The 12491-nt window shown below is 41.3% G+C and overlaps 1 protein-coding gene across 6 annotated transcripts in view; it reads right to left on the minus strand.

Annotated features, from left to right (window-relative positions):
• PTPRE (protein tyrosine phosphatase receptor type E) overlaps window positions 1-12491 on the minus strand; it is a 247570-nt gene that overhangs the window by 41312 nt on the left and 193767 nt on the right. For 5 of the 6 annotated variants that reach the window (XM_059730032.1, XM_014611368.3, XM_059730033.1 and 2 more), the window contains 6 exons: window positions 10025-10115; window positions 8441-8517; window positions 8272-8308; window positions 7283-7380; window positions 2562-2681; window positions 628-791 (listed from right to left, as the gene is read on the minus strand). In XM_059730032.1, coding sequence (XP_059586015.1) covers window positions 628-791; window positions 2562-2681; window positions 7283-7380; window positions 8272-8308; window positions 8441-8517; window positions 10025-10115 — 587 coding nt within the window. The remainder of the gene's footprint in view (window positions 1-627; window positions 792-2561; window positions 2682-7282; window positions 7381-8271; window positions 8309-8440; window positions 8518-10024; window positions 10116-12491) is intronic. The other variant, XM_059730034.1, reaches the window with a different exon arrangement.

A 12491-nucleotide genomic window follows, 5' to 3' on the forward strand; every position in this document is an offset into this window, starting at 1 on the left:
AACAAGGAACAAAATTTTGGCTGGCTCACAAAAGTTCACATTGTCCCTCTCTGACAACATAGACAGTGGACAAAGGAAAAAGAAAAGAAGGAGGTTCTAATATTCTCTCTCAATTTCTGGAAAAAATATTTTCATTTTTTTTCCATGATAAATTTTTAAGTGGCTTGTATTAATCCCTTAGTGGTGAGAAACCAGGTGCATGAATCGCACACATTCTGTTATGGTCATTGTAAGGGACTGTCAGAGTGTTAAAAATATTTTCTTAAGTGTGCATCTTTGCTACAAGATTTCTAGATATTCTGTTAGGAAACATGAGAAAGCTGGATGATGAGTTCTCAGGAGTGTTTCGTAGCAATCTGTGTTACAAATTTGTTTTTTCTAACAGGGAATGCTTTCAACTATATAGACTGGACAGCACTCTGAGAACACCAAACTGAAGTTTCAATAGTAAAATGACAGTAAAAAAAAGCTTTTGGCATTCATTCCTATCCTTGGATCTACCAATAACACTGCAATTCCTGACTTTTACACAGATTACAGCCTTTCTATTGAAGAAATTTTAGTTTTGATGGACACAAAGCACTTTAAAAACTGTTCAGGCTTGAAGTTTAAAGAGTGTATACATACCTACAATGAACCACAATTGGTCCACCATGTGAAGGATTCAGTGTTTTGACTTTTTTTAGAAACTTCAGCATCCCTATGGGTGTGAAAGGCACTCCAAAATCAGGCCAGCTGGTAAAGTGAAGCTGTGTTACAAGCCTTGGAGCTTTACAGCCATCATGAAGCTGCTAGGAGCACAAAGACCATGAGTGTGACATAAATATATAGATAGTGTGACATAATATATAAAGATTCATAAACAGACTTATTTAATGCTTGTAGATTCTAGGGTCTCAAGTCATACAGTAAAGACAGTGTTATGCTATATTATATAAGCCAATCAGTATAAAATTGCAATAAGTACTTTACATGAAGAATCAGATTTAAAACAGTAGGCCAAAACCGAAAGTCCTTTTTCACTTCATACAAAACTCTTATGAGAGCCTGTAGGAATTCAGGATTGGGACCATTAAGAAAGTAAGTTGCCTAATTCTCAATGAACTGCATCATCAAAAATGTATACAAACATGTTCAGGACATGGACATGTTCAGATAAGGAATATTAGACTGCATGAAGCTCTGGGCAACTCTAATATGTTGTAGCTTATCATCCTATCTTGTAAGTTTTCTCTTTCCATTTTTAATTTATGGTTTTAGTGCTAATTATTAAGGTGCAGGCTGATATAGCCTCAAGTACCCTGTTGAAAAAAAGAAAAAAGAAAAATAGGCACAATCAACTCTAACTCTACCCCAGTCCTCCCTAGCACCCTTGGCTCGTGGCAGGGCTGTTTCAGGTCTGTGCCCATTTGGTGCCCTAGGATTACCCCTTGTTGACTTTCTCTCAGCATCCCTGTCCAGGTTTTATGGGACTGGGCCCTATGGGATCACCCCTCTGGACACTCTCGGTATCCTCCCAGAAGCTATGGGACCTCTACCACCCCTACAGTCCCTCCCAAACCATCAGTCTTACAATTTACAGCCTAATACAACATAAACATTGAATCCTCATACAAGCAAAGTATTAATATACACAAAACATAAGCCCATTGGCTGGCATTAATTGAATTCCAGTGCCTCTACCTGGGATTCTTCCCTCTGCCCACCCGCAGGGGTTCCCATCAGGGTCTGCAGCTTTCTCCAGGGTCATGCTCAACTGCTGCTCTGATGGCCCTAACAAGACCCTCCCAACATCCTCAGTAGTCTCTGGCTACCCACTCCTGGTAACCAGCCCACGTAGGCCAGGTTCTCCCCCATCTGGGAATCCCCCTTCTACTTATTCCCAGGACAACCTCCCACCTGTACCCAGTGCAATGGACACATCTTTCCTAGCACCCTCTAGGTTACTTATTTCTTGACTCTTGGCTCCTGAGAGAATCCAGGAGTTGAGCAGGGCCAGGACCAGGGTAGTTTCCTGTCCCCCGTGGCCTCCTGGTATTGGGGCTGACCGGGAACAAATTTGTACCCAGTCAGCATTTACACATGCACTATTGTGCAGTATTTATGCAGCTGTGCAGTTACTTTACTACCTGTATTTACAGGTAGTAGCTAACAACACAGTAGACTAATTTACTGCATAGTAAATAATGTGCACATGTAGATGCTGATGCTTTACTGCTCAGTAGATTAGTCTACAGTAATCCTCCTTCATATAAAACCTCTAAAAATTTTTAAAATTGTGTCTGTATCACAACTAGTTGGCTACTCACATGAATGCAATGGACTAATACCTTTTAAAGCTCATTAAGTATTGTAGTCATCTAATGTGTACGTATACATATATAGTCATCTACACCCAAATACTGCACACACACACAATTCTATTTCAATCTAGCACCTTGTTTATATATATGCTTAATTATATTTTAGTTAAAACTACATTTCCAGGCAAATTTCTTTTGAACAAAAACTTGAATTTCTGTTATAATCTGCTTTAAAAACCAAGGTAAGGAGTTACTTACTGACTGAATACAAAACTTGCGAATGGTGTAGTCCACAAGAACTATGCAATCTTCTACTGAAACTCTGATATTTCCGTAAGTCCAGCATCCTTGATCAGGCCAGTATTGATAACATTTATCCTATTGAAAGATGTGGCATATACATTCACTACTTTTACAGTAAGTGTATCAAATCCCATTGCTACTGGCATACAGAGCTATACAATGACTATTAAATTAGTATAAATTAAACCTAAATTAGCATTTAGGATATTTGATTTTTTTTGTCTAAAATTTGAAATGATTTTACAACCTTTTGATAATCTCAGAATGGTTAGGGTGTGAGCTAGTTATCTGCATTTCCATATTATTATATAAGGTTATTACATGGTTATGATGGAGAGTGCTCAGAGCTTCAGAAGTTTCTTTAGAAGCCAGACAGTGAATCCCAAGGCTGCTTGTGTTCTTACTTTGCTGTTGTCAGGTAGCTCTCAACAGTCATAAGCAGCAAGGGATCCCAGCAGCAGGAAAAAAATTGTGAACCAAAAGAACAGGGAGTCTAGTGACATCAAGAGGAAAAACTTTTCATGAGCAAATATGGAGTTCCTACAATCTTAAATACCTTGTTAATTTTAAAATGAAAATGACAGTCTTGAGTAGGAAGTATATTGTTCTCAGGAACTCAGCATGTTATCTCACTGCATCTCCAATTAGTATTAACCCAAGAAACCAAGGTAGAATAATGAACTGAGAACATCTCTGAGAGTTCTGGGTATTTAGTCAATAACATAATGTTAATTAGCCTAATCAACCTATTAAGATAAAAATGCATTTAAAAACAGTCCTCCAAGAGCAAAATTTTTGATGGCCCATTGGCTAGATTTTCTTTATCAAGGTTTTTATTTAATTCACCTATTCACCCTGGTTAGTTAGAATTTAAACATATGCTCATCTTGACCAGTGAGAGATTAGTCAACAGGATTTTCATAAATTTTACTGTTCAGCCTTTACACATGGAAGGATAAACAAGACACAGGATTAAGAGAAGAAGGGGGAAAACAATACAAACAGAGGAGGAATGCTAGGACAAGAAGGCACGGAATTAAGGCGCGCAATAGAGAAGCCAGAGGTAGTTAACATATTAGTCTGAAGTCAGGGGCTAGGGACAGACATTACACATACACCAGTTTAAGTGATCACAAACTGGTTTAAACCTGTAACAGAACAGACATTCAGTGCACATAAACCACTTTCAAAATGGCCGAAACTGGTCTGAGGTAACCCTGGATGAATGTAGTATCAGACTTAACTGATTGAGCTCAAACTGGTTTATGCAATGTCTGTCCCAGACCCCTTCCCGGTTTAAGTTAAACCAGAGTCTTCCAGCATCCAAGCATGCTCTCTGGGCTGGGCTGTGCCCTCTGCTCCAGAGCGGGGCTGGCCTCATCCCTCTGCTCTGTAGCCTGAGCAGGGACAGGACATGGTGAGACACTGGCCGGCATGGCCCCACAAAAGCAAAGTGAACAGGGAGAGGGTTAGTTCTTCCCTCCTTCCCCTCCTCCCCCACTGCAGTTGGGGTCTCTCTCTCTACTGGGGAGAAAAGGGGAGGGGGCAGTGGTGGTGGCCCCTGGGGCTGTCAGACCCTGCCTGCAGAACAGAAGGGACAGAGGGAGGAATTAACCTTTCTCTTTGCCCCCTTCACCTTAACAGGCCCATGCCAGGATGCTTGTCCTGTGGGGTGGGGAGGGGCACTCTGTTTTGTGCTGTGGGGGACTCTTCTGCCATTTCCCCTTCTTCCTCCCCCCGGGGGGGGGGGGAGGCTCTGTGCAATGCTGGAGGGGGACTCCTCCTCCCCCCCTTGCCACCACAGGGTGGGTAGGGGGGCTCTATGCAAGGCTGCCTGGCCTTGGACTCTTCCCTCTGCTCCTCCCCTGCTGCCATGGAGCAGGGAGGGGACCTCTATGAGAGGCTGTCTGGCCCTAGAGGGAAACTTTTCCCTCCATGCCTCCCCACCCTGAAGCAGTGGGGGTGGGGGGGAAAGGAGGGGGAAGAGTATCCCCCAGCACAGAACAGAGCCCCACTCCCCAGCCCATGGAAGTAGGGGGAGGAACAGGGGGAAAAGTCCCGCTTTGGGGCCAGGTAGCTTTGCAAAGAGCCCCCCTCCTCACCCTGTGGTGGTGGGGAAGGAGCAGGGGGGAAGAGTCCTCCTCCAGGGCTGGGCAGCCTTGCAGAACCCCCCACCCCACAGCAGCAGGTGAGGAGGAGGAGGAGGAGGAGGAAGGGGAAGAACCCCTCCCAGCACCAAACAGAGCCCTCACCCCACTCTGCCGCAGTGGGAGAGTGAGAGGAGGTGGAAGAGTTCCCCTTTGGGGCCAGACAGCACTGTGTGCCAGGATTGCTTCCAGCTGTCAGGGAGCCACTGGGGTAGGCAGAAGTCTCCCCTCCTCTTCCTCCTCCCCCACCACAGTGGTCTGGCCCTGCTCCCTCTTCCCCTACCGTTGGGGTTTAAACCTCTCCTCAGTCTTAATCAGGCCTGCTGGGGCCTGGCCATTCCCCCACTGCCCCCACCCCTGCGAGCTCATCTTCCCTGTTGAAGGGAAGGGAGGGCTGCTTTAGCACCCCTGGGCTTCTGGCCTGAGCCACTGTATTCATGTGCCTGCATTTCTGTAATGAAAAGGGAACATCTATCCATTTGTAAACTGGTGCAGTCTTTGCAGGTTAGAAGACTGAATCAATTCAGGTTCAGATTTCTGAATATTTGTCCCCAGTCAGGCTGTTGCCTAAGAAAATTTAAGCCTCTCTTTCTTAAGGTGCCACCCCTTCTGCCACTATAATAGCAGTATTTTTCTAGATATTCAGCATATCATAAACACATGTGATCTTTCATATTATGAGTGATTTTATACACACCTTGTATTTTTTTTATGTTATAATCATTACAGCTGAAGGCTGCTAACTAAAAAACCACTAGTACTTTAGTGCAAACCATAACCGACTGTGGCTTCCTGTCTTTGCATTCCTGTTTCCATTCTGTACAGTTTCTCTGCTCCATATATATGTGTGTGTGTGTGTGTGTGTGTGTGTGTGTGTACACATACTATATATGTAGTGAAATGATAGTGAGACATACCTAGAGGGGGAATAGCAACAGATCAGATGGTGTATGCACGTTTTAATTTAACACAACTAGTACTGCCAGCTCTCGTTTTTACAGTACATTTCAGTTTCTGGTGGGTTTTTTTAAACCCCCACCCCTGTGTGTCCTATTATACCATTATGTCGGAATCTCAGCATTTATTTTTAAAAAACAAGTTTTCAGCTTTCATGGCTGCAGAAGAAACATAGTTGTAATGAACCCAAAAGCGTAAAAACCAAAGGCAAGTAAAAAGAGTCCAAAATTACTTTTAAAACTAAATCTTACTATTTTTAAGCCAAATTCATTATTGGGAGACAGGATAGCTTAGATTTCTTAAATGCCCATGGGTTACCAATCCTGTTTCTATCACAAGAAAACAGGAATTTTACATTCATTTCAACTCTTACTCAGGTCAAAAGGACCAGTTTCACATTTTCTTCAGTGTAAACAAATAGGTGTTCAGAACAATTTGCAGTTTGCTCAAAGTACAAAAAAATGAGGTTGTGTAGGACACAGTAAAAAGTAATGATCAAAAAGCTAGTCCCCAGAGAACATTTATATATGTTCTTGTACAATCTTAAGTTGTAACTATACTTGCATGGCACCTAAAGGAGACCACTTTGTGCTGAAAGGTTGTCTAGCATCTCTCTCAACCATGGAAGGATACAGAAGGGTTATAGGAGCACAATCACATCTCCCTTTCAGACTACACTGTAGAAGCAGCAGCCAAGGACTTTAAGTCCTCCAAGCAGGTAAGAATCCCCTCTCCCTTCCCCTCCATGCTCAGAAGCACATCCTATCCTCTTCCCTTCCTCCCCTTACCCTTGCCTCCTGCTGCTGCCACTGTTCCCACTGACCAGGGGGCAGGGGGAGGTTCCTCCTGCCCACTTCAGCCAAGTTGGGCAGGGCTTGGGCTCAGCCTAGGACAATGGTAGTAGTGGGTGGGTTCCCCTAGATGCCAGGTGTCCCTAGGTGTTCCCTGTAAGCCCAGGAGCAGGCATGAGGAGGGGGAACCTGCCCACTGCTTTCTCTGTCCCAAGATGAGCCTGACCTCTGTGCAGCCCAGATGAAGCTGGGCAGAAGTGGCTCTGGAGCTTCCCTCACCTTCAGGACAATGAAGACAGCAGCAGCAGCTGGCAGAGAAGGGGTAGAGAGAGGGGATGTGCCTCTGAAGTGGGAGAGAAAGGGGGTACCTGCTTTGGGGGTTTAAAAACGTCCCCAACTGTTGCTCTTGTGGTGTGGTCTGTCCACCCTGGGAGAGGAGGAAGGCTGGGAGTTGGAAGCATCAGTCACCTCTACAGTGGTGGGCACTGCTCCCACACCTGCCTGAGTAAAATCCTGAATTTGCTTCTGTTCTCAGCTATACAGTTGGTCCAACAGGAAATATCACCAAAAACCCCCTTGCTTTTTGTATATTTCCTGGACCATCAGAGCTATAAACACTCCAACCCTACTTCATTAAAATAGCTCTGAGAAGAGTAAGAAAGGAAGTGGTTACAGTCACTATTTGCCAAATGCTTAAGCAGCACATTGCAGTAGCATAATTTTGGGACTTATTTCAAAATAGACTGATCAAAGCTGAAATAAAATATAGAATATTATTTACCTCTTTTCTCTCTTTCAAGTTTGTTAACATAACGATAGTTGCTGACTTCTGTTCCCAAATCATCCTCCAGAAATCATTAACTGTTTCTTGTTTAGGGCCTGCACATACAAGACAGTGCTATATTGAACAGATACAAAGATGACAACACTATCACAATATACAAAAACATTTTTCCTTGCAAACTGAGTCACCAGTTCATATCTCATGGAACTATGCTGGCTGCAATCTCCTCAGTTTTCATGTTAACCATATGCTCATTCAAAACTCCTACTTTCCAAGCACACTGTCAAAAATTACTGAAAATATTTACTATGTTATCTCATAAGTGTAATCAATATGCACATGCTGAAACAATTGGAATTTGTATACTTATATTGGGCCTTGTAATCAGTCCTTGTATAAGAAATGACAGAGAATGACCAGTCAAAACAGTACTTAAATGTACTTGGCCAGAAGCAGTTTGAGTCTGTCAAGTTTCTAGATGGACGAGATAGAACATATGCACTCAGACCATTTCTGGATAGTTGTTCCATAGCTCTTGGTGGCATAAAAGTTTGATGATCAGGATCATCTCTTCTTCTAGGATCAACAGATAGTCACTCCCTCCCCATTCTTCCAATAGGAGCACTCTGCTCTCATTTATGTCAAGCACTGAGCACAATTTAGTATTTCTAAATTGCAGCCCTCTTTCTATGTCCAGAATTTAGGAAAACTATCACATTTATGATTCAACAGGGGAACAGAGGTGAGCATGAAGGAACAGGAGAAAGATTATGCTTGGAGTACAGAGACAGGGAATCTGCAGTGGGGAATTTCCCAGAGTTGAGAAATAATAGTGGAACTAGAGCTGCCAGACAAAATTTAAATGAAATTATGACTAAAGACTCCAAATACAGTTTTAGATCTGGCCATCATGCATATTTGAAACAATTCAAGAAATGTAATAAATTAAAATGAAAATTATTTACAAAACCAAACAAATAATTTACCTTGAGCTGCTATAAATTTATTCTTTTCTTTGTAACCCTAGGGAAATAGATTTTATGGATAGTTAAAAAGATGAGCTGCAAAGATTCCCTTTAAGATAAATGTCTATCTGATGTTTAGTTTACATTTACAATGCACAATCTAACAAAAAGTAAAAAGCTGTTAACTCACATCTATATACGAAGCATTAATATAGTCTGATGATGCAATACTATCCATTTGAGTCAATACCACTCTGGAATGATCATCTGGAAAGAAAGTGTGTTATTAAATTAATATCTATATATCTGACAGATTCCTAGTCAGTCAATCTGGAATTTACTACCTCCCACAAAAAAACAACAACTCTGTAACATGCATGTTAATCATATACTTGTAGTTCCATTCATAATATTATCTTTGATATTAAATGTAGTAAGAGATCAATTAATCCAAAGGTATTCAGAATAACTATTCCATATCTGCTTATGGAAGATTTTGGTTTCTTACCGTCTTGCTCAGTCTGACCCAAGATTGTGACTGTGAGAACACGCTGAAAGACTTGTGTGTTTCACAGGCACTTAGGAACCATGAAGAGCCACTTTGATCTCTAGGTAAATGGACTGGGAATCATTCACGTTCTCTTTGAATTGGGTAGTAATTATACAGGGCCAGTTGTGAAGCAACTGCACAGTGCTCACTGTTTTGGGATGCATGATATATAAGCCTCGGCTATAAAAATTCCCTTCACTTCTAATCCATATAGGGACTGCATACCATGCAAACTTATGCAATGGAATAGATAAGTTAGATACCTCAAAACTTGCTCACATACTCAAAGCTCTTTGTTTTTTCAATAGAGCAAAACTGACTTGAGTTTCAAGAGAATCATCTGACACTTCTCTGAGTTGTAAAGGTGCATGTCAAGCTCTCTCAAATGCATTAGAGCAAGGTTATCAGTCATCAGGTGTTATTGTTCACCAAATTCATAATTAATCAAATTCACGGACCAGATAAGGGACTTGGGGCAAGTCTGGGGGCCAGATTGGGCTGACAGATCTGCTCTGTGCCTTGGATCCAGTCTGCAGGACCAGTCCAGTATGGATGCCACATGCAACAGGAGCCCTGGACAACCCCACATGCCGCATTCAGGATGTACCCCAAACCTGCTCTACATGTAGTATGCACCAGCTCCAGCCTCACATGCAGAATGCATTGGATTGGCTGCCTGCACCACATACAGTGCACGTGCCAACTCCAGACCTGTGTGCTGCTTGAAGCATATTCTGGACTACTGGCCATGCACACTATATCCAGTGTAGATGCCAGCTCCAGCACCACATGCATCATGTATCAGATCAGTTTGGTGCATTGTGTGCAGCACACTGGTGGTTGGGAGTGACATGTGCTGTATGTGGCATTCAGGGCCAGTCTGGGGTATGTCCCATGCAGTGTAGAGATCTAGTCCAAGGCCCACAGGTCACACTATGGGCCAGACGTTAGGGTTCTGTGGGCTGGATCCAGCACATAGGCCCTATCTTTAACACCCCTGCATTAAAGAAAAGTGTTTTGGAGGACAATCCTTACTGAAGAGATATCCCAAAAAGAAGCTTATTTTTGCTGATGTATGAATTGTACCTTATAAATAACATTTTTTGGTACACTAATCTAAATCAAAGCACATTCAGTAAATGCAAGCAACATTACTGGCATGCTTGGTGCCAGAGGCATCCATACACTGAACTAATAATTTGAAAATAAATTGTGAAATCTTACAAGGAAGGATGTTGGGGTATCTATTTTTCTCTCTATTTTCTTCTTTGTTTGCCATTTCAAATGTTCCTTGCACATAGCTTGCTGTTAATGACTATGGAGAAAACACAGAAAGGTCAATGCAATGCAACAACATTCTATATTAACTGTTAGCTGTATAATATTCAATGACCAGGAAATAGAACTAATTTCTTGGCACTTTCCAGTTCTTTAAAAAAAGGAATTTCTCCTCATTAAAACAGCTTATAACCTTTTGATTATATTTTACTACAATTTCAATATTTGAATACTAACTTAAAGAAAATTGTGACTTTTGCCATTTAAGAGTTCTCTACTTTAAAAAAAGGTTGCCATTGCTAAACACCAAATGGCAGAGTGACTCATTACGCTGTGACCAAATCATGAGGATGTAGCTGCAAGAGCTGCACGGCTCTGACTTGGTATTGTGCTTTTAAGATTCGTTTGGTTTTAGTATGTAAATGCACTTGGTTAATAACAAAAGAAGGTCAAGAATATTAAGAAAATCCCTGGCCAAGGTCCCTAGTCTGGCATGGGTCTCTTCAGATCAAGGTTAGGGGTAGAGTAAGGGAATGCCAGCTAACTCTATGCTGTGATCCCAGAGCTGGCCATGGGGACTGTGCGTTAATATGACTGAAAAGGTATGCAGGATTAATCAACATCCCACCTAAACCTGGCAATGTGGATAGATTCTTAATCATGCACTAAGCACCTTTCAAAAATAGTGCTTTACTGCAATATAATCAGAATCAAAATGTGAAAGAGAAAAATATAAATATAAAAATATAAAACCAAAGAGAAATGAGAACTCTATGACTATGGAGAAGGAGATGAAGGATGTGTGAAGGACTCTTAAAGCTCATCCCTAGTCTTGGAGGAACTCCGATGTAGAAAGAAAGGGGCATCCATTATGGAGGCTTTATTGAAAGTCTTTTATTTATTTGGGAGACGCTTTGTTGCCAGTTTGGGCTGAGTCAGGTGGAACAAAGTGTAAACTGTAACCATGCCCAAGACATTTAACTATGTTACAATGCTTAAATAGTTATTATAACATCCCACACAGATGCAATAATTCTAACTTCTACAACCACAGTTGGTGTTGTGCCTTCTTCCACCATTCTTTTAAATGGTTTTCCTCATCCATGCCCAGAATTAATCAAGCTAAATACAGACAGTCTTATGAGTTACTTAAAGGAACAGAAAGAAAAGAGGCTCTAAATCAATCATGCTCTTAAGGCAGAGATCTTAGCCTGACTTGTGCAACTCATTATGTGGAAACCCCCCTAAAAAATGAAGATTAAGAAAAGTTGCCAGGGCTAAATAGGGTTAAGTAAGTGAAAGAAAAGTTGCCTTTCTGTATTCATGTTTTATTCTTATTGCAACACTGTTAATGGAAACTTGCCCTTGCAGTTCTGCTTTATTGCACCGTTCACAAATTTGTAAACATTTTAGCAAAATGAATAGAAAAAAAGTAAGAAATATTAGCAGAGCAGTTATAACAGTTTTATAGTTTTGCAAGCTATTTCTTTTTTTTTTTTCCTTGTATCATAAGGTCTTTACATTTTCTGTTTTCTTAATTATGAAAAAACATTTAAAGGGATCTCAAACCGTGTAAAAATAAAAAGGTATTTGTACTCAAACACCAGAATTCTAATTTCATTATTCTGCAGAAAACATTGGTTATCTTCTCCCTCTTTAAAAACTGCTTTCTAAACTTGAAAAGTTGATCAAAATACTCTTTCAGACACTTCCGCATCTCCCCCACAAAGCACATAAATTCAGTGATATGCCTTGCCTCTTTAATGATAGCTCCTAATGAGGAGGATGAAGGTGTTAATGAAGGGAGAGGAAATACCTCATGTTCTTCCTTTGGGTAACTCCCAAAGAATTTTATTCAGGGTAAGGTTTGATCCCTGAAAATAAGGTTTTGCCCACAAACTGGGTGGATCCTCAGGAATCAGTAGGTTGCCAAGACTATCTCCACTGGTATGCCTTCACTGCCAAGTTGTCTCAGGGTATCTACACCTGAATTCTTCTTTATGTGAAATAACACTCAGGTTGTTCTATCCACACTGGGGCTATAGTTGGTGTGCATGTGTGTTTCTATGATTTCAGAGAACAGGTAGATACATCCCATATTTCTAAATGCTAAGCTACTCTGTGAATTCTTTCCCAGAAAATGATGGAAGTAATTGCCTGTCTCTTGGTCATACAAGTACTCTGTGAAGGTATCAGAGAGCTAGTGACTTTTGATCAGTGTGTATCCATGCTACTGAGTCATTGTGATAATAACGGATGAGTCAAACTCAGTCAAGTTTTAGCCTATGTCTTCTTTAGATCAGCCAACTCATGAAAAAAGCACTACAGTACTCAAGATTCAAGTTTCTGAATGCAGACAGGACTGAATTAGGCACACCACTCCAGTTAGAACTAAATCAAGCATTGTAGTGAA

The sequence above is a fragment of the Alligator mississippiensis genome, chromosome 6 (assembly GCF_030867095.1).
Source record: "Alligator mississippiensis isolate rAllMis1 chromosome 6, rAllMis1, whole genome shotgun sequence".
Lineage (NCBI taxonomy): Eukaryota > Metazoa > Chordata > Crocodylia > Alligatoridae > Alligator > Alligator mississippiensis.